Below are 25,393 nucleotides of genomic sequence, written 5' to 3'. Positions count from 1 at the left end.
AAATCCGTTCTAGTGCCTTCCATCTCTGAGTCAATCTCTCTGTGTATTCCCACAGACGGTTGCTTGTGCCGCTGCTGTAACCTTCACGTCTACCTGATTCGTTGTGCATGTTTGCCATAGCCTCCTGTTCCCAAACTACAAACTCACAGGAGCAGGAATAATATTTTATGCATCCATTTGCTGCACCAAAAAAACCCAGGACTCTGCATAGAGTAGTTGTTCAATTGGCGTTTGCTCAATGAATGAATGAATGATATTTGTGTTGCTGGACACACATGACTCCATACTGAAATAAAGAAACAGGATTTGGGCTTCCCTGGTGGCGCAGTGGGTGAGGGTCCGCCTGCTGATGCAGGGGGACACGGGTTTGTGCCCCGGTCTGGGAAGATCCCACATGCCGCGGAGCGGCTGGGCCCGTGAGCCATGGCAGCTGAGCCTGCGCATCCGAAGCCTGTGCTCTGCAACGGGAGAGGCCTCAACAGTGAGAGGCCCGTGTACAAAAAAAAAAAAGAAAAGAAAAGAAACAGGATTTAAAAATGAGGATTAATTTACATTTGAACTTCAAAGTTCGACATGATGAAAAGTTCAGCAACTTGAGAAAAGATACTGAAAAATAGGCTTAGCTGTCTAAGTCTGAGTGTATCTAGTTGGGCTGTCATCAACCTCCACTTTCTTTTTTTTTCTTTTTTTTTCAAAAAAATAAATCTGTTTATTTTCAGCTGGGTTGGGTCTTCGTTGCTGAGCGCAGGCTTTCTCTAGTTGCGGCGAGCGGGGTCTACTCTTTGTTGTGGTGCGCAGGCTTCTCATTGCGATGGCTTCTCTTGTTGCAGAGCACGGGCTCTAGGTGTGTGGGCTTCAGTAGTTGTGGCACACAGGCTTAGTAGTTGTGGCGCACGGGCTTAGTTGCTCCGTAGTATGTGGGATCTTCCCAGACCAGGGCTCGAATCCGCACTGGCAGGCAGATTCTTGACCACTGCACCACCAGGGAAGTCCCATGGACCTCCACTTTAAAGATGATGAGAACCAAAGCCACAAGGCAAGTTGTATTCCATTGCTGATAAACTTCATAACTAGTTCCTTAGAATCTCAGCTCAAAGCCACCCTACTATTACTTTGAAATGAAGACACTTGTGATGAAAGATTAGATGCCACGTTTGTTTCTTCTGATGCCCAAAGGCAGTTTTGAGCCCTTTGCCTTCTCTGTTCCATTTATTTACTAAATTCCCAAGATCATAATGATGAAAACCAGCCCTTGCAAGTGTTCTGCAAGGCAGACTTATCAGAAGAGTGACCACTACTGGAGTTTCTCAAATGGCAAGACAAACAAATAAGCAAAAATCCACAATTCTTGTGTAAGGTTGAAATCAGAAATTTCTTTTTTATTAGCTACTAAAGGTCCTAGCAAGTTTCTGACAGGAGCATAGATAGAAAATGGAAACAAATACCTTGCTGGGAATGTCTCCCTGCTTGCCCTAATCTTGACTACAGCAATAATGCATTGCTGAGCTGTCAAAGCACACCATGTTATCTGTGCCAATGACATGATAAGTGGGTGCGTTCCCAAGGAAGCAAAACATATGCAAACAGGTCTTGTGCACCCAGGGTTCTGGCTGAGGACTGACAGAGGCTGCCAGGGCCACAGTATCTTTTCTCGGGGCAAATAAAGCCAGCTGTGACCCTCTGATTTCCAGCAGGGGACCACACAATCCCTGCCATCTCATCAGGCCCATCACTGTGCCACCAGCAAGGTTCTCTTCCAGCATCCACTTCGTCTCCTACTTTTACAGCATTTCACTGTCTCCTTTTATGGACATGACAAGTAAGATCCGAACTGTGTCCAAACAAGTGCATGAAAACAGGCCCTTATTGGGAGATAAGTTAGCCGAGCGAGAAAGTCAGAGAGACGGCCGACATGGTGGTATTTTGCCTTCTCAGCAGGAATTAGTATCAACTCATGTACCAACCCACATGATATAATCAAGGCAGGGCCCGAAAATGTTTAGCATTCATTCTCAAGAGTCCTGCTAAGAAATGACCTCCCACCTGTGTAATGAATGGCTGAATTTGAAGGAATGCAGCCTGCTTAATAGCTAGTATTGATATTATTTACAAAATAAGAGAGAAAAACACCCTTTGATATGTTTTGTTGAAAGTGTGTCATTGTGGTTTGTAGGAAGCTCTTGAAGATGTGAAGGGGGTGGCATGGGGACTTTGGAGATGGGAAGGAGGGTGAGTGGCCATCAGGTGGTTGGTGGGCATGAGGTGGGCTATTAGGAGTTCTACAACTTTCACCCATGGGAGACCTGACCTGGGGTGAAAAGTTAAATCCTCCCCCTGCTGAGGAGAGCCTTCTTAGGTCTGTCTGGGAGCACCTGGGGCTTAGGGTCAGCTGACTTCTGGCATTGCACGCTCCTCTGTTATTCCAGAACCTTCTCTCCCCTGACACCAATGATGCACAGATGCCCTGACTATTCCCAGCCCACTGATTCTCTCTCGAAAGGGCAGGTTCCCTCGTGTGATAAAGCACAGATATCAGATGACAGTGCAGCTTTCAGAGACAATCAAAGACCCTGTTGCATTTGCAGAAACTGACTAAAACCCAAACAAAACAGATTTTTTTTTCTTTCCCCACCTACCCCGCCCACCACCAAATCAACCTTTGTTTTTTTTCAAAGTCATAAGAGGCACAAACAGGTAGCAAGAAGGCATGAGTGAAGCGTCCCCCGCCGAGTGTGTTCTTTTGGCTGTGGTGAGCGATCTGTCCTCCGTTCAGGTGATGACAGTGGGGCCCCTCCGGCCGGTTCTCTCGTGAATCTGGGATATTTTCAGCGCGATGGCTATGAGAGGGCTCAGCACTGCCTGGAAAAGGAGGAAGAAAGTCAGTCACAGGAGGGCCACAGGGATGGGTTTCTATTCCAAGCATCTGGATTCAGTTCTGATTTGCGGATCCGGACACCTGTTCTCTGGTCCCTGGTTTCCTCTTCCGTAAGAGGAGGCTCAGTGGGCGGGGGGTTAGGGAGAGGAGAGGGAGCAGTTGATCTCCAAAGTCTTACCTGGCTCCCAAACACACCGCTCTAAGATAGGAACTTGCACAAACCAACTACGAGAGTACTGAAGCATTTCAGGAACAGAGCGCTGTGAACCAAGGAAGTTCAGAAAACCCCCCAGTCTTCCTCTGCTACATTCCCTCCCCAACACATACCCGCCCCACCCCACCCCACCGCCCCACCCCACCCCACTGCCACACACACGTGTGTGAACTTGAGGAAAAACACTCATTCTCCATCCTAAGTCCATGGACCTGATGGACATACTCTCCTGATGTTTTGGAGAAGACAGACCAATCCATCAGCTAGTGCTGCAGAGAATAACTGTTCATTTCTTCCCATCATATAACACAGTGGCTCATGGGGCACCTCAGCGTCCCCTAGAAGGAGGTGGGGAGGTTTGGAGGCCTGGGGAATAGCTTCTTGGAAAGGTGAAGGACATGAAGGGGAGTAAGAATCACGTCTTGCCCTTTAGCTGCTCATCATTTCATGAGACTCAGGCAGTGTTTTCCAAAGTGAGGAGGACACACCACTCGAGATGATTTCAGGTGGTGCAGGAGATGATTTTAGATGGTGCATGGGCGTGGCACCAGAACACTGAGAAGGTCAGTCGATTTTCCATTCCTCTTCAATCCTCCTAATTTCAGCAAAGAGAAAATCTATTTGCTGCCAATCTTTAACACTTTTACCAGGACAGAGCATGCCTCAGGCAAGAGTTACCTAGATAGAAGGTAATGTCATTGTATTTTTTATTGCATTTATTTTTTATGATAATTTTTATTTATCAAGATATACTGTTTTATTTATCAAGGGAGTTTACCTAGGGATACTGCTTTTTCCATAGAGAGCACTGATGTAAGCTTTCTAGAATAAAAAAATAGATTTAAGTGAAAACAAAGTTAAGTCCATTTAAAGACGAATGCTAATATAGGGGTGCTGGCAGAAAAGAAGTTTGGGAAATACTGGCATAAGGGGAAAAAAGATATCATATTGAGGAAAATAAAACCTGTAATTTTGGAGGGGAGAGAAAGATTCTATTACTTGCAACCTTCACGTATTCCTAACAGATAGAGGCACGGAGGGAATGCATGCATCCTCATCAGACAGCAAGAGCCCAAGCAAACACCCAGGGCACCAGAAGCACAAGTAGCCCAGTTGTCCTGAGTGGACTGTGGTCACAGGGCATTCCTGAGCTATACGTGAGCAAGACTTGTTTGGAGCGACCTTAACCACCAGGGCCAAATGTAAGGTTTTAATTCATTAGGTAAGGGGAGATGTTGGAGGTTTTTGAGCTAAAAGGTGACACTGTCAGAGCTGTGCTTTGGAAAGAATGCTCTAGCAGCAAGTCTCATAGTTTAATACATTTATGGCTAAATGTATTACATTATCTCACTCTATAAAGACGACGAGATGAAGCAGCGCAGATGTAATCTTGGAAGCCAGAAGAGAGATGAAAATCTAGAGCCTTTTCACAACTACACAAGCAAGTGCTGCTTCCTTCTGGTTCTGAGTCCATAAACTTGATACACAGAAACAGAAGCATTTCCTTTCCTTTTAGTAACCCAACTGGTGCCCAGAAAAATTTTCCACTGGCACATTTTGCCAGGCCCTGTTCCACAGGATGCCCATAGGGCAGCATCTGGATTCTTTAAGAGACAAACACCCACTTTGTATAGATGTCAGATTATTAGCTTTCCTCCTCTTCCTGTCTTCTCTCCCCTCTTTCCTTCTTCCCCCCTTTTCGGCTATCTAAGCCTACACAACACCTATAAGAGAGGTAAAGTGAGGACAAAGAAAGAGAATAAAGCTAAAATCAATCACTTTGAGGTCCTGGAGGATGAATAAAGCTAAAATATCCTATCAATTTAAGAAAATGAAGTGAAACTGAACTTGAAACCCTAACCCTAACCCTCACTTTTTTTTAAACTGAAAATTAAGACCTATTTTGTTTGACAGCATTGTAAGTTTCAAGATTAAGGATTTTCTACTCCTTACCTTGAAGTGGTGGTACCTATTGGCAAGAGGGTAAGGGAGCACAGTTGTAACCGATACTGTAAACACTGCAGGTGTTCTCTTAACTGATCTCTGCTGAACTCTACAGATGAACCTATGCTGCCCATTTCTTCTGTAGACCATCCTGACTGAGGTCCACTGCACACTGGATGTCTGTGACCAACAGATGACCCTCTAACGTGCTCACCTACTTCTGCCTCTAGCAGTTATGTGCTTATTAGAAGTCAGTTACGTTTGTTCCTAAATATGTTAATGCCTGTTGTACTTGTTATTGAAACTATGAATTTATTAAATTATACGTAAACCACAGAAATGTGAGAATAAATAGGAAGAGTTCTTTCTATGAAAATTAAGTTGAATGTTTTGGAAAGAGTTAGATAATGGTGATTAGCCATGCCTGTCCAATTAGATGTGAGTGAGATGCTGTAAAGTACTGGGGAGAATTTTTTAAAGTATAGAACATTCTTTTTTCAGATTGCCTCACAAGTGGCCTTAAGTTCCCACTGACAATAAAGAAATTAAAGGTGAACATTACAGATGATGAATTATGAGTGGGAATCTTTTGAAGAAAGATAATCACAACAACAAAAGAGTATGCTCATATTCAAAGAAAAGGTGTTGGACCAAAATTAAAAGGTTGACAAACAAACATACATTTATATGTTTTGTGCTAAAAATAGAATGGTCAAGATATGTGTACATTTAATTACCCCTTTTAACTCTCTTTTTGGAGTAGTGAATTAAGTACTTGTCCCTTATCCTGACCATGTCAGAGAAGAAGGCTTCCATGGTAACTATGCAAACTGAAATTCTCTGAGGAAGACCCTGAACATGGGAACTCCCACCCTGAGCAAAGAGTTCCAGGCCAGCCTGACATAGAAGCTGTGGAACAATCTGCCCTCAAGAGACCGTGAGGGTTTGGGAAGAAAAACATCAGTGATGATCACCATGGACTGAATACTACTGAGGTCCTTTCACACATTTTTCAGGAGCCCAGAAAGTCTTTAGATGCTTGTAGGATCCTAGGAAATTCTGGGAGAGATCCCTAAAAGTGCCCAAGTTTGCATTTTTTGCCAGTCTTGTGAAATGGGAGCCTCAAGTCATAATTTAAGGATCATAAAGTATTTTTTTTCTTGCTTGAGTGTGCATGTGAATGTGTGTGTGTACACAGAATGCATGATCTAGAATGAATGGTTACACCATGACAGCAGGAGCTTTGTCTAATTTAGGGCTAGAAAAGTGCTGCTACTTAGGAGGCATTGAATAAATATTGGTGGAATAAAAGGATGCTATATCAGTTTGATGAAAAGAAAATGATGAGGCTGATAGAGACTTCTGTGGCCATTCATGAAGGGCACTCTGGGTGAGCCAGAGGGTCAGTGGTACCGAATTTTTACTGTCATGTTTTTCTTTAGAAATCACAGCTTTGGGCCTCCCTGGTGGCGCAGTGGTTGAGAGTCCGCCTGCCGATGCAGGGGATACGGGTTCGTGCCCCGGTCTGGGAGGATCCCATATGCCGCGGAGCGGCTGGGCCCGTGAGCCATGGCCGCTGGGCCTGCGCATCCGGAGCCTGTGCTCCGCAACGGGAGAGGCCACAACAGTGAGAGGCCCGCATACCGCAAAAAAAAAAAAAGAAAGAAAAAAAAAAAAAAAAAAAAAAAGAAATCACAGCTTTGGTACGTGCGATTCCCAGATACTTTTTTCATTTCATCAACCATTCATCATGGAAAAGAGAGAGAGGGAGATTCATCTTTCTGAAGCAAGTGGAAAGGCCCTCAGACTGGGGAGTGAGAAGAGGGGTGAAAAATTAGAAGCCTGCGGATGTGAAATTTCTGAGGAGGAGCTGGACACAGAGCTTAAGAAACAGAGAGGAGCATGGGATGATCTAATTTGATTCTTTCACGTGACAGATGAGGAAACTGAGCCCAGAGAGGAGATGTGATTGGCCCAGGGTCACACATCTGTTTGGTGGCTGAGCTGGGATGAGAACATAGTGATTCTTCCTCTACTGCTCTTTCCATGACACAATTCTGAACACGAGACCCGTGAATGACAAGGAAAAACAGAGAGGACAAGGTGAGCCTAAGAGGAGAGATAAAGAAAAAGTAGGATCGTCATCCCACTGTACTAGACCAGTCCCACATCAGATGAGGGGTCAGATAGGACTGATTAGCCATTCCCACTGACCAAGAACAGGTGGACAGTGGGGAGAAAAGCATTTCCGGTTTTGTGAATGTATTAGATGTTCCAAGATGACTCTTGGTGAATGAAGGAAATAAACTAATAGAGACTATAATCTATTAGAAATATAGCATCTTTTTTCTAATTCCAGTGCTTCTTAGAGTGCTTGACATAGCTTTTCTGCACTCAAGAGTAGGACACAGTGAGTGCTCATCCTGCAGCAAACGGCATCGGCAATGCCTCCATTCGAGGGTGCTCACACCGCGGCTCCATTCAACCTTGGAGGTTTGGGTGGCTTTTGCTGTCATCTCAAGTTAATAAGCCTAGAAAGGGAAATGGAGTCTGTCTCTATTTAAAATTCTGATACTTAGCTCACCATGGATTTTTTTGCATTGGTTTTGATTTTTTAAAGTATTGCATTACAATATTTATCTTGAGTACTGAATTTTTTGGCACCCCTTTAAATTCTACACCCTGCTAACCTCAGCCTCGTCCTAGCCCTGTGTTAGGCTTTAAACTGTTTATACCCCACCCCCCGGAAGGAAAGAGGTTTCTTCTTTCCCTTTCTTTTTCATCTTCTCTCTTGTTCTATATTGTTGTTGTTTTGATTCACATTCATGTAAATTGGAGCCATAAAAACAAGCCCCTAACAAATGAACTTCTTACCCTGACCGGCAATAGACAGGAGAGGTGTAAATGATCCGAATGTCACAAGACTCAAAGTAAATAGTTAACTGATTTTTTTGGAGAAAAACAAATGCTCACCAGAAACACAATCACTTATTAAGTAAAATTTGTTCAAATCTGTGGAGGGAGCCCAGGGCTTGGCTGGTCCCAATGAGGACTGTGCATTAGGACAGTCAGGGAAGTATCCATGTGGGAAGGAGGGCATGGGGAAGACAGTACTTATCCTAGTTCATGGTTTGAGGCAGGTAGTAAAACCTGGAGGATGCAGATCATTCAACAACATAAAACACTGACATTCCAACATCCATAAAATAGGGATTTACAACAAATGCCACGTTCGCCTGATGCTTAGAGGCAACTTGCATCAACACTCCTTCTTGGGTTAAAGATGAACCACCTTTCTCTCATGATTTCATTCAAACATTCATTTTTAGTCCGTGTGCAGTCTGCTTAGTCTAAGGCAGTGGTTCTCAAACTTGAGCGTGTATCAGAATTACCTGGAGGGCCTGATAAAATGCAGATTGCTGGACTCCTCCCCTGGAGTTGCTCATTTAGGACATATGGGTTGGGGCCCAAGAATCTGCATGTCTAACAAATTCCAGGTGATGCTGATGCTGCTGGTCCAGGAACCACACTTTGAGAACCACTGTCCTAAGGCACGCCCATGACTGTGCCTGTCAAATTCCTTGCTCCAGCTAGAGACTAGGTTGCCTGGTTTGTTCCCATGATCCCACTCCTTGGCCATAGCTGACTGGACCAGGAGTAGGTCCCTGACCTACAGGCAGCTGATCCATAGGCTGACCAGTGACTGAGCAATAGCCTGAGGCAAAACTTGAACCAGCTGATCAGATTTTTTCTGATCAATTTTTTTTAATTGGTAAGTAATGAAAGAATAAGCCAGCCAGCAGTGGGAGCTACATTAACCACGAGGTTATAATTCACTAATCACAAGGGCATAAGACACCAGGGTAATCCAGGATTACGAGAAAGCAGAGATTCTGAGAAATATGAAAAATTCTAAGAAATTTAGAAAAGATCTTGGAGAAATAAAAATGAAACAGAGCAGAGGGAAATAATAAAGAGTTGGTAGAGAGAAAAGGATGGCGTACGTCACAATAATCTCGAAAGTAAAGACCCACTAACTCCTGCCAGGCGGGCCTGAATCAATAACTTGCTCGAGGTCTAGTGTCTGAGACCTGACCCTACTCTTGGATTTCCTGAGGTACCTTTGGTCTGTCTGTGCACTAAAATAAATCAAAAATTTAAAACAAACTAAATCACACTAATAAACAAACCCCAAGTATGTTTTTCTTGGATCATTTTGAGGAACCATCACTATCCAGCTTTCTACCACCAGTGAGAAAAGGCTCTCTTTCCTCATAAAACTCAACCTCTTGCAAATTGAAATTAACTTCCTAACCAGATCAGCTCATGGCACCACCCTCCCCTTTCCGCTACTAGCAGATCCCACCAATCTCTCCATCAGCTGGGCTGGAAGTGCACTTTGGTGAGTCTCTCTCTTCCCCACATCTAAGCAGTCACCCACTCCTTCTCATCCCATGGCTCCTTCCTTTAACACAGTCCCCTATCACCCCTGGCTTGCAGGAGTCTGCTAACTCTTCTCAGGCTCACCAGAGTGAGCTTTTAGGAACCCTAATGTAAAAGTCCTGGATGGTGTCCTAAGCCCAAGGTCTGCCCTTGCAGTATGGCTGTCAGCTTCTTGACAGTTGGGTCTGACCCTCTCTGGTAGGCAGAATCCTATGCCTCAACCCCCAAAGATACCAGGTCCTATCCCCTGCAGTCTGTGAATGTGACCTTATTCGGAAAAAGGGTCTTTGCAGACGTGGTTAAGTGAAAGATTCTGAGATGACAAGATTAGCCTGGAGTTTCCAGCTGGGCCCTCAATGCAGTCACAAGAGTCCTTATAGGAGAGGGTCAGAGGGAGATCATATGCACACACAGGGGAAAAAGTGATGTGGTGATGGGGACAGAGATGGTGGTTACCAGCCAAAGAATGCCTGCAGCCACCAGAAGATGGAAGGGCGAGGAAAAGATCCTCTCCCAGAGGCTCCAAAGGGAGTGTGTGCCTGCCGACACCTTGATTTCAGAATTCTGGCCTCTTGAACTCCGAGGGAATAAATTTCTATTGTTTTAAGTAACCCAGTTTGTGGTAATTTGTTACACAGCAGCCAAAGGAAATGAACACACCCTTCCTTTCCACAATTCCTCCCCAGTCTTCTGCCTGCTCCTTGTCTCACCTCACTGCACCCCTTGAACAGTGACCTCTCAGCCCACGCTCTTCTCCACTTTTACATATGTTGTTCTTTCATTTTGGACGGATGCTGAAATCTCACCCATCCCTCAAGGCCTTTTTCATGAAATCTCTCTGACAGTCCCAGGAAGGATCTCTCCATTCTCTGACCCCTTCACTTGCTTCTCTGATGATTCCTTTTTATCTTGATTTACAGGAATTTGTAGGGGTTTTCTTTTCTTTCCTCTATCACATTTCAACTAAACTCTAAGTTACTAGAAGGCAAAATTTTTCTTAAATGTGTCTGTTTCCCTCCCGATACTATGTGTCTTGCCCATAAGAGATGCTGAAAGAAATGGTGGGCTTGGGATACTATTTCGAGTGTTTAGTGCAGGGGGTGGTATACTGAGAAACTAACTTATGCTTTGCACCCCCTTCATCAGGAAGATTCACCAGGATGAGATGAGACTGTCCATCCAGTCTCCCTCCTGCCTCTTCCTCAGCCCAAGGGACTGCTCTGCCTGTGAAGGGTTAGCAGGTGCTTGGGTGGTTCTAACTAGCACTAAGTGCTAATGTGGAGATAGGGTTGAATGAAACCTTCACAATCCAGAGTTCAAAGGAAAGGAAAGCTGTCCGATCGGAGAAAGCAGGAAAGGGAAAAGAACTCTGAGAAAAAGATGGCCTGTGGCCGTGGAAAGGACTGTTAGGGAAAAGACTCTGTGCCCCTGCCCAGAGCAGTGCCCCAGACAGAGGACAGGACAACAGCAGAGGTGAAGGCAACCACAGAGACCTGCACTCTCCCCCAGGACGGTGTGTGCCCTCTCCCGGCTCCATCCCCTCTGAGCTGTTTTATATGATCTGGAAAAGGGAAGGAGCCCCAAATGGCTACTGCTGAGCTTCTTGCCAATTCAGGCGGGAGCTAGAGATCCATACAATACAGAAATTCCTTGCATCACAGGAGTCGTGGAAAAATCCATACCTGCTATAATTATAAACTTGGAGGCATCCTCTGGCTTTGTTTCCAATACATCTCAGCATTGGAGAAAGTTTCTTTCTTTTCTTTTTTTTTTTTGAAGTCTTTTTTTAATTGAAGTATAGCTGATGTACAATGTTGTGTTAGTTTCAGGTGTAGAGCAAAGTGATTCAGTTATATATTCAGTTATACATATATAATTCAGTTATATATATATATATATATATATATATATATATATATTCTTTTACAGATTCTTTTCCCTTATAAGTTATTACAAAATACTGAGTATAGTTCTCTGTGCTATACAGTAGGGAGAAAGTTTCTGATTACATTGCCCTTCAAATCCTGAACACTTACACAATGTAACAGAGACAGCCAAGTATAGGAATCTGTAACTAACTGTCAGGGCAAATTTATAAGGGCCCTGCCCAAAGAGGTAAGCAGGGGTGGAAATCTATGCCAGCTTCTCTCAGCAAGCCAGGCATCCTGGCAAGGGGCTGCATTTTCCCAGAGGAAGGGTGCCTTTGTCTTTTCACAAAGATGCCATCCCCTAGCCTCACCACCCTGTGCATTCCCGCTGAGAGAGCCTTTTTCTAATTTGCACAAAGGGGTCCTAGAGGTGAGATGCTGCCCTGTTTACAGAAGCCCAGATTTGGGGTAACAAAGATGACTAGCTATTTCAAATCCACCTGAGAAGTGTCTAGAAGAGAAATTGTAACAACAAAAAAAATCAAATACATTTGTTGCTAATAAAAGTTAACTGAGGGCTTTCCTGGTGGCACAGTGGTTAAGAATGTGCCTGCCAATGCAGGGGACACAGGTTCGAACCCTGGTCCGGGAAGATCTCACATGCTGCGGAGCAACTAAGCCCTTGAGCCACAACTACTGAGCCTGCGCTCTAGAGCCCGTGAGCCACAACTACTGAGCCCGTGAACTACAACTACTGAAGCCCACACACCTACAGCCCGTGCTCCGCAACAAGAGAAACATGGCAATGAGAAGCCCGCGCACCACAACAAAGAGTAGCCCCCTCTGGCTGCAACTAGAGAAAGCCTGCACTCAGCAATGAAGACCCAATGCAGCCAAAAATAAAAATAAATAAAATAAATAATTTTTTTAAAAAAGATTAGTCCTTAAAAAAACAAAAAGTTAAGTGAAAATGCTAAACACTGCAAACATTCTGCTCTTTAATATAATACATACAACCATGGTCCTAACTTTAATCCCCTTTTCATGTAATAAATCTATCTGTCCATCTTGATCCAAAATGGACCTAAAATTAACCAAACTAGAGAATATGAAAAATGACTATAGATAAATCTGAATTCCAAGCCCAACCCTGAGGGAACCCATCTATTTTGTGAATGTCAGAAAACAGGCCTCCATAGAAGCTCTCTTCTGAGGGGGAGAAAGCCATTCCAGGATATAAGCGATGAGATACTCCCAAAGAAGTTCAATCAAAGCAAAAACTAAGCTAGCGTTCTGGGAATGCAGTGACGAGCTTAACAGAAACCACACTGACCAGGCCAGCTGGGCCTCCTTCTCCACAGCCCTCCCCACCTTTGCAACTGACTTGGGACTTCAGGAAGCAAAAGGCAGTGCTTAGGCTGCAAATCCAAAATAAATAAGAGGAGTCAATGAAGCCATTTTTCCTATAAATTGGAGCTGCATTCGGTCCCTACTCAGAAGTATCATGTTGGGCTGGAGGAGAAAACAAACATGCTGGCCAGCATTTGGGGGCACAGCCCAAAGGCACTAAGTAGAATCTTGGTGGCCTTTCATTGTCCTGTCATGCAAACACAGACCAACCTGCAAGAGTTCACAGCTTCCATTTTATAGAACTGCTCCCCTGGTCACTCTTTCCCTTTTCCTCTTTCCTCTCTTCTCTCTTTCTATCCCCTCATCTGCCACCAAAAACATTGCAAAAAGGTGGGAAATGGCTAACTGGTTCAGATCGCCACAATTTCTGCCTTCCCCCTCCAATGTCCCTATCGTGTCTTCACGTTTCGACTCCACAGCAGACTTCAAAGGTTTCCCTGATGTAGAATGCACTTTCCAATTTAGAGGGAACCTAGAGTTGCCCACCTCCCTACCGCCACTTGCAAAACTGTTACCAGAAATATAACTGCAAGACTGAAAGCAGAGGTTTAAAAAAAAAGAACCACTCTCCAGTTCAAGTTCTCAAAGGACTCTCCTTGTAGCCACTTGCCTCCTCTTTTGAAGCCAAGGTCTAGGTTATTAGTAGTTGTCATTTTTTTAAAACTAGGTTCTTAGGGTTGGAACAATAATGTGATTCAGCTTGGCTTTCTGCGTATAGATCCCAGAAAGCCTGGCTCCTTAGAGATGGATTAAAAGCATCAACAGAAGTCTCCCAAAGATTGGTCAGCAGACTGCTACCTGAGGACGAGGTAAGAATCACCTGGGGATGCTGTTGTGGCCTCCCGTCATGGAGATGCTGTTTCAGTGAATCTAGGGACCAGGAAGGCAATGTGTAGCTCTACAAGCTCCCACAGTGATTCTGGTGCATATCCAGGTCTTGAAAGCACACTTATTCTAGAATCTGCAGTGAAGAATGGTGGTTATAAGCATGGACTCTGAAGCCAGACTGCCTGGCTCTACCCTTTATGAGCTGTGCAAGCTTGGGCACGTGCCTTAACCACCCTGAACCTTCATTCTCTTTCCATGAAATAGGGAACACTTACCTACTGTGATGGGGCTAGACTGGGGCATGCAAACTGGAGATCCATGGCCACAGATCCACTCAACCATCTCTCATTTTTGCTGGCGCAAACTTAATATATATTTAAAAAAATATGAACTGAATGCCTTTAGATGGCATGCCAGCTCTAACAACTTCCTACTGTTCTATGCCCTGCTGCCCTATTCACATTGGTGAGTTATCCGCCTGTCATTTGAATTTCTGACCCCAGGACTTGCCATGGGGTGCATACCCTGTAGTCACCCATCCCTGTCACAGGAAGCTGGCTGCTGTCAGCGATGTGGGTGGTGGGTGTGTTGGTGAGAGGATGGTGCACGCCCCCAGGGCTGCTCCTGAGGGTGGCTTCGCATGGGGAAGAAGAGACCTATGGATACCGTACCAAAAAGCTCCTGACTGAGTTTCGAGGTGTCCTGACCCCAGATCTTACACCCTCTCCACCCTGGAAGAGCACCTGCAGCCAACCTGGGTTTAGTGGCTGTACAACTTGAGGCCCAATATGGAACGTCTATCAGGACTATAGGGTGTCCCTGGAGACCTGTGATTGTTAGACATAGGTGGTCATAGGTTTTTCCTCAAGGTGCACTTTAGGATCATGAAACCAAGCTTGGAACCTCAGCCAGCTGTCCTATATCTTCCTCAATCTGCAGTGTCCACTGGACTTTTTTTTTTTTTTTAGACGTTGGGGGTAGGAGTTTACTAATTAATTTATTTATTTATGGCTGTGTTGGGTCTTCATTTCTGTGCGAGGGCTTTCTCTAGTTGTGGCAAGCGGGGGCCACTCTTCATTGCGGTGCATGGGCCTCTCACTACTGTGGCCTCTCTTGTTGCGGAACACAGGCTCCAGATGCGCAGGCTCAGTAGTTGTAGCTCATGGGCCTAGTTGCTCCGCGGCATGTGGGATCTTCCCAGACCAGGGCTCGAACCCGTGTCCCCTGCATTAGCTTGCAGATTCTCAACTGCTGCACCACCAGGGAAGCCCCCTCCACTGGACTTTTGAATTTGGTTCATTTAACAGAAATTGAACACATTTGCACACTGTTTATATTCATCCAAACTAACTTACCTTTCCACACTTCCAAAAGGCCAGTTACAAATATTGGGTTCCAAAGCCCTCATAGGTCTAGGCTCAGAAAGACTATTCCGAATAATACATTTAAGCTTCCTTTCTTTCGTGGCGTTACTGGATCACTGTGGTGTCATCAGTGCCACACACAACGATACCTAGTGTTTCTCTCCTCCCTGCCACAGAAGGCTGAGCTTCCAGGCCTTCTCATGGTCAGGCAGGGCCCTTTGACAATTTCCAGGCAGTGGGTTAAGAGCAGAGGAGATGTGGTCACTTTCAGCCAAAGCTCTTCCTCTCCTTACGGTAACCAGCTGCTGGGGAGCAAATCTGCCACTCCAAAGTGTCTCTTTAGCACGTAGGTTATTTTGAGCTGAAAACAATGAAGGCCCAAAAGACTCAGGACGAAATTTTGACCTTCCCCCTAACTGCCTAAAAAATAAATTAGATAGAGGGCCTGTTCCCAGAATAGAACTTTCACCAGAGACATCTGCAAAGAATATGGGCTTGGTGTCAGGGGAGAACAGGGCCTAGAGATGCATCCACTCTAAGTCCCATTGTTTCTGCACAGCCCAGAAAACATTTATTTACCAAACATTTGCTTTTCCATCTCCGGGTCAACTGCCTTCCTCCTTTTTGAAGTCCCAAGCCCTTACAACATCTTCTTTTATCTTTAGCTGAAGATGGTATTTTAAGGTGAAGGTTTCAGCCATTTGGGCGAGTTACTCAGTTTTTCTGGGTCTCCCCAATTGTAGACATGTTATTAAAATTCTGTTTGATTTTCTCCTGTTAATCTGTCTCACGTCAGTTAGACAAGCCAGAAGAACCTAGAGGGCAGAGGACAATTTCTCCCTCCCTAACACAGAGATTGTTCTAGACACCTGTTCTGTACACTTGGACCCTGGGGTAAGAACACAGAGGCAAGCACCCAGCCAAGCTGTGGTGAATATATAATAGGAATTAGAAGTAAACCTTATTTTCAGTGGTGGTTTTAAGCCAGTGAGATTTTGGGGTTGTTGGTTACCATGGCACTGGTCTAGCCCATCTGGACTAATGAAAATATTATTCACTAAAACGAAGTGGGAAATGCCATTTCAAAAACATTTTCCAGGGCTTCCCTGGTGGGGCAGTGGTTGAGATTCCGCTTGACGATGCAGGGGATACGGGTTCGTGCCCCGGTCCGGGAAGATCCCACATGCCGCAGAGCAGCTGGGCCCATAAGCCATGGCCGCTGAGCCTGCGTGTCCGGAGCCTGTGCTCCACAACAGGAGAGGCCACAACAGTGAGAGGCCCGCGTACCGCAAAAAAAAAAAAAAAAAAAAAAAACAAAACAAAACAAACATTTTCCAAATCAGAAGGTGTGAAGAAAGAGAATATGTCTTGGAAACTCTATACTGCTGAACTATTATTTGCCTTTAGGCACTAGGCCATCTTTATTATATTGGATACTCTTTAGCCAATTAAAAGGATAAGAATGATGTAATAGTTTTCAAACATGGCTGCAAATTCTTTGGGATTCTTTCCATTAAGAAGTGGGTCTAGTCCCTCTTCCCTTGAAACTTGGCAGCCTTATTCAACCAATGCAGTTTGACAGAAGTGCTGTTCTGTGACTCGTGATCCTGGCTCACGAAGCCCGGCAGCTTCCCCATATTGCCCTCAGCAATATTATATGCAAGAAGACTTACTATCTCGAGGCCAAAAAGGTAAAGAGGCCTCCAGAAGACTCCAGCTCCCAGCCATTTGAGTCACTCCCAGTTTTTCTAGTTCTCCCATCAGAGACCCCAGACATCAGGGAGCAGAGGCAAGCTATCCCACTGTGCCACGTCCAAATTCCTAGCCTACAGGGTCCATGAGCGGGCAGAAATCATTGTCATAGGGTGTCAACAAGGGTTAAGGTGATTTGTGAAGTAACAATAGGCAACCAGAGTGAAAGGTGAGCCGTCTCAACAGAACTTTAGGCTGATAAATTGCTTGACCATTCATGAGGTGGGGAAAGAAGTTAAGGCTTAAGTACAGTGAGAGAACTTATAGTATGTTGGTTGAATGCATGGATCCACTAGGCTTGGGCTTAATTCCATCTCCAGCACTCACTAGGTAAGGTTCTTAATCTCTCTGTGCATCACTGTATTTTACTACGCATCAATTTTGAAATTGGGATGCTAATAATTGTTCCTGCTCCACAGGGTGACAAACATGAAATGAGATACAGCATGGCCCTCAACAGCATCCCCAGCCCTGCACTTGTGACTCTGTCACTGAAGGCTGCCAGGAGGCCTCACCCTGATAAATATGCAGCTTGCACATATGAACATCAGATAATTCCTGCTCTTGCCTAAGCAGTCTTGGAAGCCAGAAGATGTTATGTTTCCTGGCTGGGTTTAGGTCACAGGCAATAGAATTGGCTACACAAGAAGACAGAGAATTGATTTACTGGCTTGCAAAAGTCTTGGGAAAAGGAAATTCCTTTCCTTGCTCTCATCTATAGTTTGTGCCTCGGGTTCTGAAGTTTTAATTCTGCTTCAGCAGTTTTTAATAGCTGACACTGAATATGTACCATGTGCCAAGCACTATTCCAAATTCATGCGTTGAGTTAATCTTTATAATAGATGGTTATATTTTATGTAATCAATAACAGATATATCTATCGTGTGAGGTAGGTAGTATTATCCCCATTTTACAGATGAGAAAACTGAGGCTCAGAGGCATTACATCACTTGCTCAAAGACACACAGCTGGTAAGTGGCAGAGCTGAGCTCTGAACCCAGCTGGTGCCATGATTTTAACGGCAAAGCTGGGCTGTATCTCACTACCCTAGACTGCCCTTCTACTGAGGGAAAATTTTCCATTTTCTGAATATTTAAAATATTTGTCTTCATGCCTTTACTGTAAAAGGTTTCTCTGTTTCAGGTACGCTATTTGAAAACGACCTTTTTAAGAACTGTGAAATGCAGCAATCACAGGGAAGTGCATAAAAGTTACATACTTGAATTACATGTAAAGCTGATGCTTGTACTTCTGAGGCCCTTAAGCATTTGAGTTCTACATGAACTCATCAAATTTTTTCCCTAGTTAGCATGACATACTGTCAGCACATATAGCCCATGTCCAAGATTTTTCTTTAGCAATGTTCTTTATGAGATTAAAGGACTTCCTTTTGATTTCTATCTGCAGAGGGTTTTTTTTTTTTTTGCGGTACGCAGGCCTCTCACTGTTGTGGCCTCTCCCGTTGCGGAGCACAGGCTCCGGACACGCAGGCTCGGTGGCCATGGCTCACGGGCCCAGCCGCTCCGCGGCATGTGGGATCTTCCCGGACCAGGGCACGAACCTGTGTCCCCTGCATCGGCAGGCGGACTCTCAAGCACTGCGCCACCAGGGAAGCCCTCTGCAGAGTTTTTATCATGAATAGATGATTTAGGAAAGCATTTTATCAAATGCTTTTCTGTATCCATTTTGTTATTATTATTATTATTTTTTTATTAGTTTCTGCTTTATAACAAAGTGAATCAGTCATACATATACATCTGTTCCCACATCCCTTCCCTCATGCATCTCCCTCCCTCCCACCCTCCCCATCCCACCCCTCCAGGCGGTCACAAAGCACCGAGCTGATCTCCCTGTGCTCTGCGGCTGCTTCCCACTATCTATCTACCTTACGTTTGGTAGTGTATATATGTCCATGCCTCTCTTTCGCTTTGTCACAGCTTACCCTTCCCCCTCCCCATATCCTCAAGTCCATTCTCAAGTAGGTCTGTGTCTTTATTCCCGTTCATTTTGTTATTATTGATACTTTCTAACTTAATTGCCCTTGTGATAATACTCTGCATTGTTTCATTGCCTAATTTTTATACATAGTTAATTTTTATAGTGAATTTTTATACATGTTCCCTGTGTCATGAAAACAATTTATATGTTGATATTGTTTGCTGTAGTATCTATGTAAGTCCATTAAATAAGGCATGTTAACAATGTTGTTCAAATATTCTACAGCCTTATTCATTTTTCTATTTCCTCGTTCTAATAATTCCTGAGAGGGCTGTTAAAATATTCCAGGGCTATTGTCAGTTTCTCTATTTCTTCTTATAGTTTTATCAATTTTTTGCTTTATAAATTTAAAATTATTAGGTCTTCCTGGGGGGAGTTAAAGTTTTGATCATTTTGAAGAGTCCCTCTTTATATTAAGCAATACTTTTGACCTTTATCTGAAACTAACAGAGTCAGATTTTTTTATTGTTATTTGTATATATTTTTCCATTTTTTTAACTTTCAAATCTTCTGTATTTTTATATAAAATGTGTCTCTTATAATGAGCTTATATTTGTCTTTTTAAAAAAATCCAAACTTTGTCTTTTCCCTGGAGCACTTAGTTCATCTATATTTAAAGTAATAACAAATACATTTGTGTTTAAATCTACCATCTTATATGCTTTTTATTTGACCAACTTGTTTGGTCAAAGAGTTAACATGAATCCTTGACCTATCAAAGTCTAATAATGATCCATAAATTTACTTTCTTCCAAAATATGCAAGGATCTTAGTATATCTTAAGTATGATTACTCTCACAGTTCTTAGAGCTATTATGGTTGTATATTTTAGTTCTTTATAATATTAATATGATAAAAATTTTCAGCATCATAAGACATTACTATTAATGTTTTATACAGCTAATGTTCACATAAACCAACCCCTATTTTTAATTTTTCTTTCCTTTTTATTCCTTGACGCATCTCTGAGGTTCATGGGGGATAATTTTCCTCCTAACCGAAGAATATCTTGGAGAATTTCTTTCTGTATGGGGCTGCTGATAGCCCATTCTCTTCAGTTTTTGTCTGTCTAAAAACGTCTTCATTTTCCTTTCATTTGAGAAAGATCGTTTCTAGACTGTCAGTTATTTTATTTCAGTCTTCTGATTTTCAATGTTGCTGTTGAACAATTAGTTGTCAGTCAAACAACTTGTCTTTGATCTTCTGTAGTTTTAGTCTGATGTGTCTAGATGTGAATTTATTTTTATTTACTCTGCTCAGGCTTCTAGCACCAGTGGATTGCTTTCCTTCATTGGTTCTGGGAAATCCTCAGCTATTATCTTTTCAAGTTTTACCTATACGCCAGTCTCTCTCCTCTCCTTTTGAGACTCCAATTAAATTATGCTAGACCTCAATGTATCCTCCACGTGTCTTACCCTCTATTCTATATTGTCTATTGATTCTGGTGCACACTGCTTTGTCTCTTCAGGTGCTTTGTAACCTTTTACTGTTTGCTGGCCATTTTGTTTGAAAGAATTATTATAGAAATAACTTGAGACCTAGGATATTGCTAGCGTCCTTCATTGCCTCCTGTGAGATGCCTGAGGGCACTAGTAGTTCAGAGCCGTGGCTTTATAACCCCTTGATTACAGTCTGTAGTCTACCTTTGGAATGATTCCCTTCAAATTTACAGTCTAGAACAGGGGTTACTGTACCAAGATCTCTGCCTTTGGTGAGTTCTTAGCTCTAACTCTTTTTCCTTCAGCCACAGGAATGTGCAGCACAGGTCTGCCTCTTAGCCTCCTTTGGTTCGTCCTTTGGGTGGCAGAGGCAGGTGGAAATAGACCAGGTTCTGCATTGGACCTGATGCCTGTCACCTACACTTTGTGTAATTTGCCAAAAGCAGCTCTTCTTAGCCCTTCACCTGGGTAGGCAGATGCCCCGGGATAGAAAGAGCTCTGGCTCGTTTCCCTGAGCCCACACCTCCTTCCTACTCATGTTGCTATCTTATTAGGTCATTGGTCATTGATGCTTTTCCAAAGATACTTTTATAGATTTCTTTCAGCTTTTCTCTTTTCAGAAGGAAGGTTAGTTTGAATCATCTAGCCCACTCATACTAGAAGTCCTTCACACAGACAGGGTTTTGCTTTTGTTCTGGTAATCATTTTCCTGCCAATATTAAATTTCATATGAAATCTAGATTTCTGAAAATTCGGGGGATCTGGCAACCCTGGGCTCACAGACTAACAAGGCAATAACTGGAGAGAGCTGAGTGTCACCAGAGTTCCCACTGTGCTCTGTGGTCTTAAACTAGCCCCAGTCTAGAATTTGCTGCCTGTCTCGACAGGCATCTGAATTGGCTATCACTGAATAAGCAATAATGAAACAGAAGCAATTAGATGATTTCAGTATAATGAGGATACACCTTACCTGGATAGTTCTATATCCAGCAATCTAGGACATTCTAATTTACATGTTTTCTTTTTCTGAAATAGGCAGTCTCACTGTGAGGGGCTTGAAAACTGTGAGTGAGGGCCGGCAGATTTGCATGAGGAGCCCAGAACAGTTTTGGGGAATGAAGGGGCTGAGGTCGTCCCCAACCCGCAGTCTCTGAGATTCAGATTCTCCACATGGACTGGGCTGACCGTGACTAAGACACAGGACTGTAATCCAGGAACTGTCTCCTCTCGACACAGCCTCCCAGGGGCAGTCTTGAGGCTGGCAAAGCAGCGTGCAAAGGAAGCCACAGAGAGAGATGAGGAGACTCTAGGTCCACTTTGGCAGGGAGAACTCCTGGCTGAGCGCAGTTCTGAGAATATGGGATCTTTTCCTCTCCCACCTTGAGAAACCACCGAGGCCTAGGGGGATCTTCAGTGGCCTAGCCCACCATTTCCTTTCAGGCCCACCATTGGGGAGCCCACCCTGGGGTGGTGATACTACTTCTCCAGGGGAAAAGTTAACAGTCTCTTTGCATGTCCCATAACTGCCAACCCCCAGCCCACTTGATGTAACTGGTCACAGGTAACATTGTGGCATTCTCTAGCCTCTAGAAGGTACAGCCTTCTAAGAGAGGACTAGTTCTTTGGAAAGGATTTGAGGACATAAACAGGGGTAGGAAGTCTAAAGGAGAAACTAGACTTCCCACTGCTCTGGAATTGTGGGGCTCAGGGGTTGCATCTGAGAATACTCGTAGAGGATGGGTTGGGAGCATCAGTGATACACCAGACTGAAGACGGGCACCCTGATTACTCTATTTTTTCATAGCTGGGTGCACATCCCTATATTATTTATTTATTTATTTATTTATTATTATTTTTTGTGTGTGTGGTACGCAGGTCTCTCACTGTTGTGGCCTCTCCCGTTGCGGAGTACAGGCTCAGGACGCGCAGGCTCAGCGGCCATGGCTCACGGGCCCAGCTGCTCTGCAGCACGTGGGATCTTCCCGGACCGGGGCACGAACCCGTGTCCCCTGCATTGGCAGGCGGACTCCCAACCACTGCACCACCAGGGAAGCCCACCCTATATTTTTTGATACCACATAGCACAGCACCCTAGCTAAGACCATGGGCTCTGGGGCCAGAGCCTAGGTTCATATCATTTAGAAATAGTAGGTTATTCAAATCCTCAGGGCCAAAGTTTTATCATTTGCATAACAAGAACGGATGAGTATGTATCCCACTGGACTGTGGTGAGAATCAGATATAACTCACACAAAACACTTAGCATTCTACCCTAACCCAATACACATATAACACAAGCTAATGAATATATTATTGTTGTTGTTGTTGTTGTTATTCTTGAAGCAGGAAGCCTGGCTTGCTAGGACCGCAGGGGGCGGAAGTGAGTAGACCAGCATTCTAGCCCCAGCATGTTGACCTTTGATAGACAGACAACAACTCCTCTGCCTTGTGCTTCCTTGTCCATAAAATGAAGTTCATATGATCTTTTCTGATGGAAGATCAGATAAAAAAAGATTAAGAATATCACCAGTGTTCTCAGCTCTTTGAATGAAAGACACCCAAAGTCACTCTGGTCAGAACTAAGATCTCTCTGTATCAGTCAGATGCTCTGGGCCTCAGGAAATCCCTTCCTTTTCTGTTTGTGTACACGGGGGGCCCCTCTATCTAGCCAGAGGGAACACAGTCAGATGGCAGGTGGACAAGACAAAGCTGAAAACAGATGGAACAGACATGCCTACACTCAGAACACATTCCTTCAGGGTGTGTCTGTGTCTAAAGCAGTAAGTGAGCAAGGACCACCACAGGGAGAAAGAGGGCAGAAGCAACAGAAGAAAGAGAACTTGTGCTGTGAGGCTGTCTGAGCAGGGCCAGTGCAGCGGAGTCCTCAGCGCCAGGCTCTAGGGTGACAGCAGCGAGCCCTCTACGCACAGTCTTCCCTGCGAGATAAAGACTGCGCCTGGAATTTATGGGCGGTGAATATACATTTTACGAGTGCAGTGACTGAACGTTTCTTCCACTTTTGACAAAAGAATATGTTCTTCTGTGGACTTTGCCTCTGTGACGCGGCTGCCATATTGCCCTTAAGTCCTCGAAGTATGTTGTTGGCCTTTTAATCGAAGTAGTGCTAGACTGCCTACCCACAATTTTGGCAAGGCTTCCTATCTCTGTAAAATCAAATCAGAACGTTCTTCATGCCCAGGTTATTTTGAATCTCTCAGTTTGACTAGTGTAATTGTGTGAAGAAAACACAGTCTAACACTACGGAGTTGATACTGAGGTAGGGTTTCTATGGTGATGCAAAGGAAAACTGATTTTCTTATTTCTTGCTTTGTGAAGTTTCTGAGAAGTGGAAACAGGTCTTCAAAGGTCCTGGGACATTTGTCTGGGTTATTTTCTGCACTTTTTGTAATTTTCCAGGAGGAGAGAATAGCAGAGGCCAGTTACCCTTACAAATGCCTCCTAGTGGTTTGGCTTTAGAGGGATTTATCTGGTCTGGAGGGAAAGTCAATCCTGCCAAACAGAGGTGGAAATAAGGATGCTGAAGGTTAGCAGAGCAGGAACGCTCGGACTTGAAGGTGGACACAGATCCCCTGGGGAGCTTCTCAAAATGCAAAATCTGATTTGGCAGGTCTGGGGTGGGGCCTGAGATTCTGCGTCTCAGAAGCAACCAGGTGATGCTGATGTTACTGAACCAAGGACTACTCTTTGGGTAGCAAGAGTTTCAAGTACTAATAGAAACGGTATAAATTATATCTGCTTTTTTTTTTTTTTTTTTTTTTTTTTTGCGGTACGCAGGCCTCTCAACTGTTGTGGCCTCTCCCGTTGTGGAGCACAGGCTCCGGACGCGCAGGCTCAGCGGCCATGGCTCACGGGCCTAGCCGCTCCACGGCATGTGGGATCTTCCCGGACCGGGACACGAACCCGTGTCCCCTGCATTGGCAGGCGGACTCTCAACCACTGCGCCACCAGGGAAGCCCCTATATCTGCTTTTAAACTGCTTAGTGAATCGTATTCATTACATGGACGGTGAATTCATCAGGACTGCAAATTCTGAGCTGTATCAAAATGAAATACCCTATGTTGATGTAAGTCGGGGTCAGCAATTGGATTCACCAGTAGACAAATGCCCAGGTGGTTAAAGACAGTACATAATGTACAGCTGGAAAATCTTAGTCAGATATCAAAGTATCTTAGCTTTTGTTGAATACCATACTGCCCATCCTCATTGTAATACCTGAGGCTGTAACTAAAAGCAAACCAAGAACAAAAGGCAACAATAGACTTGGCTTCCTAAGGGATGTGGGGCTTCTGTGGGCGGTGGGTTTGAGGGTCACTGAGAAAGCATCTGAAATGCAATCATGCCTTGTTAGCCACTCCTGGGAGCCCCATTCACACCGGAACACAATGTCAGGGCACTCCTGGCTTTGCACAAGTAGAAATGGCCCACACTTGCTGCCCATGCATTCTAAGTACTGTCCAGGACTCTCTCTCATACCTTTCTTTTTTCATACCATTTATCCACTAGTTCCTCCTGAATAGTTCTCCTTTGTCTTCCAACATAGTTCTAGTGCTGCTCATCTGAAAATCATTTGTAAGCAACTGCTTTAAATAGAAAAAAGAAGGAATCCTTCCTATAAGAAAGAAACCAAACACCTGAAAAAGGAATTCGATTTCATGAAACAACCACGCTTGAAGACATTTTCCTTTCAGGTTTTCTTGCCATCATATGCTGGGGATTCAACCTCAGAAGGCCAATTTTGGAGATTTCCAGGGATATTTGATACTTGTTTTGAAAACGTTAAAATTCAACTCTCTATATAAACACACATGTGAATACGAATGTAATTGTACCTTTTACAAAATGTATTGTTGAGCCAAACTCATTTGGATGCATGCTTCCCTGAATATAATCAGAAATTGTCCATAATGTTCAAAAAGGCCAGGGTCAGCAAACTAGAATCCTCGGGCTAAGTCTGGTCTACCACCTGGTTTTTGGATAGCCTGTGAACTAAGACTTACCTTTACGTTTTTAAATCATTGAAAAAAAAATCAGAAGAATATTTTGTGACATGTGAAAGTTATATGAAATTCAAAGTTTAATACCCATAAATAAATTTACTTATTCATTTATGTATTGTCTGTGGCTGCTTTTGTGCTACAGTGGCAGTTGAGAAGTTGCAACACAGACAATGTGACTAGTGTTATGGGTTGACTCGTGTCCCTCTCTCCCACATTCAGCTGTTCCAGTCCTAATCCCC

The 25,393-nt window shown here is 44.1% G+C and overlaps 1 protein-coding gene across 1 annotated transcript in view; it reads right to left on the bottom strand.

Annotated features, from left to right (window-relative positions):
• Positions 1-1,359: 1,359 nt before the first annotated feature.
• Positions 1,360-25,393, bottom strand: part of PGM5 (phosphoglucomutase 5) — a 193,138-nt gene continuing 169,104 nt past the window's right edge. The window contains exon 11 of the mRNA XM_081238180.1: positions 1,360-2,859. Within this exon, the coding sequence (XP_081094306.1) occupies positions 2,770-2,859 (90 nt within the window). The 3' untranslated portion in view covers positions 1,360-2,769. The remainder of the gene's footprint in view (positions 2,860-25,393) is intronic.

This window comes from Mesoplodon bidens (assembly GCF_964165515.1).
Source record: "Mesoplodon bidens genome assembly, chromosome: 6".
NCBI lineage: Eukaryota > Metazoa > Chordata > Mammalia > Artiodactyla > Ziphiidae > Mesoplodon > Mesoplodon bidens.
The sequence above is the reverse complement of the archived record's forward strand: the minus strand, read 5'-3'. Positions and strand labels throughout refer to the sequence as shown.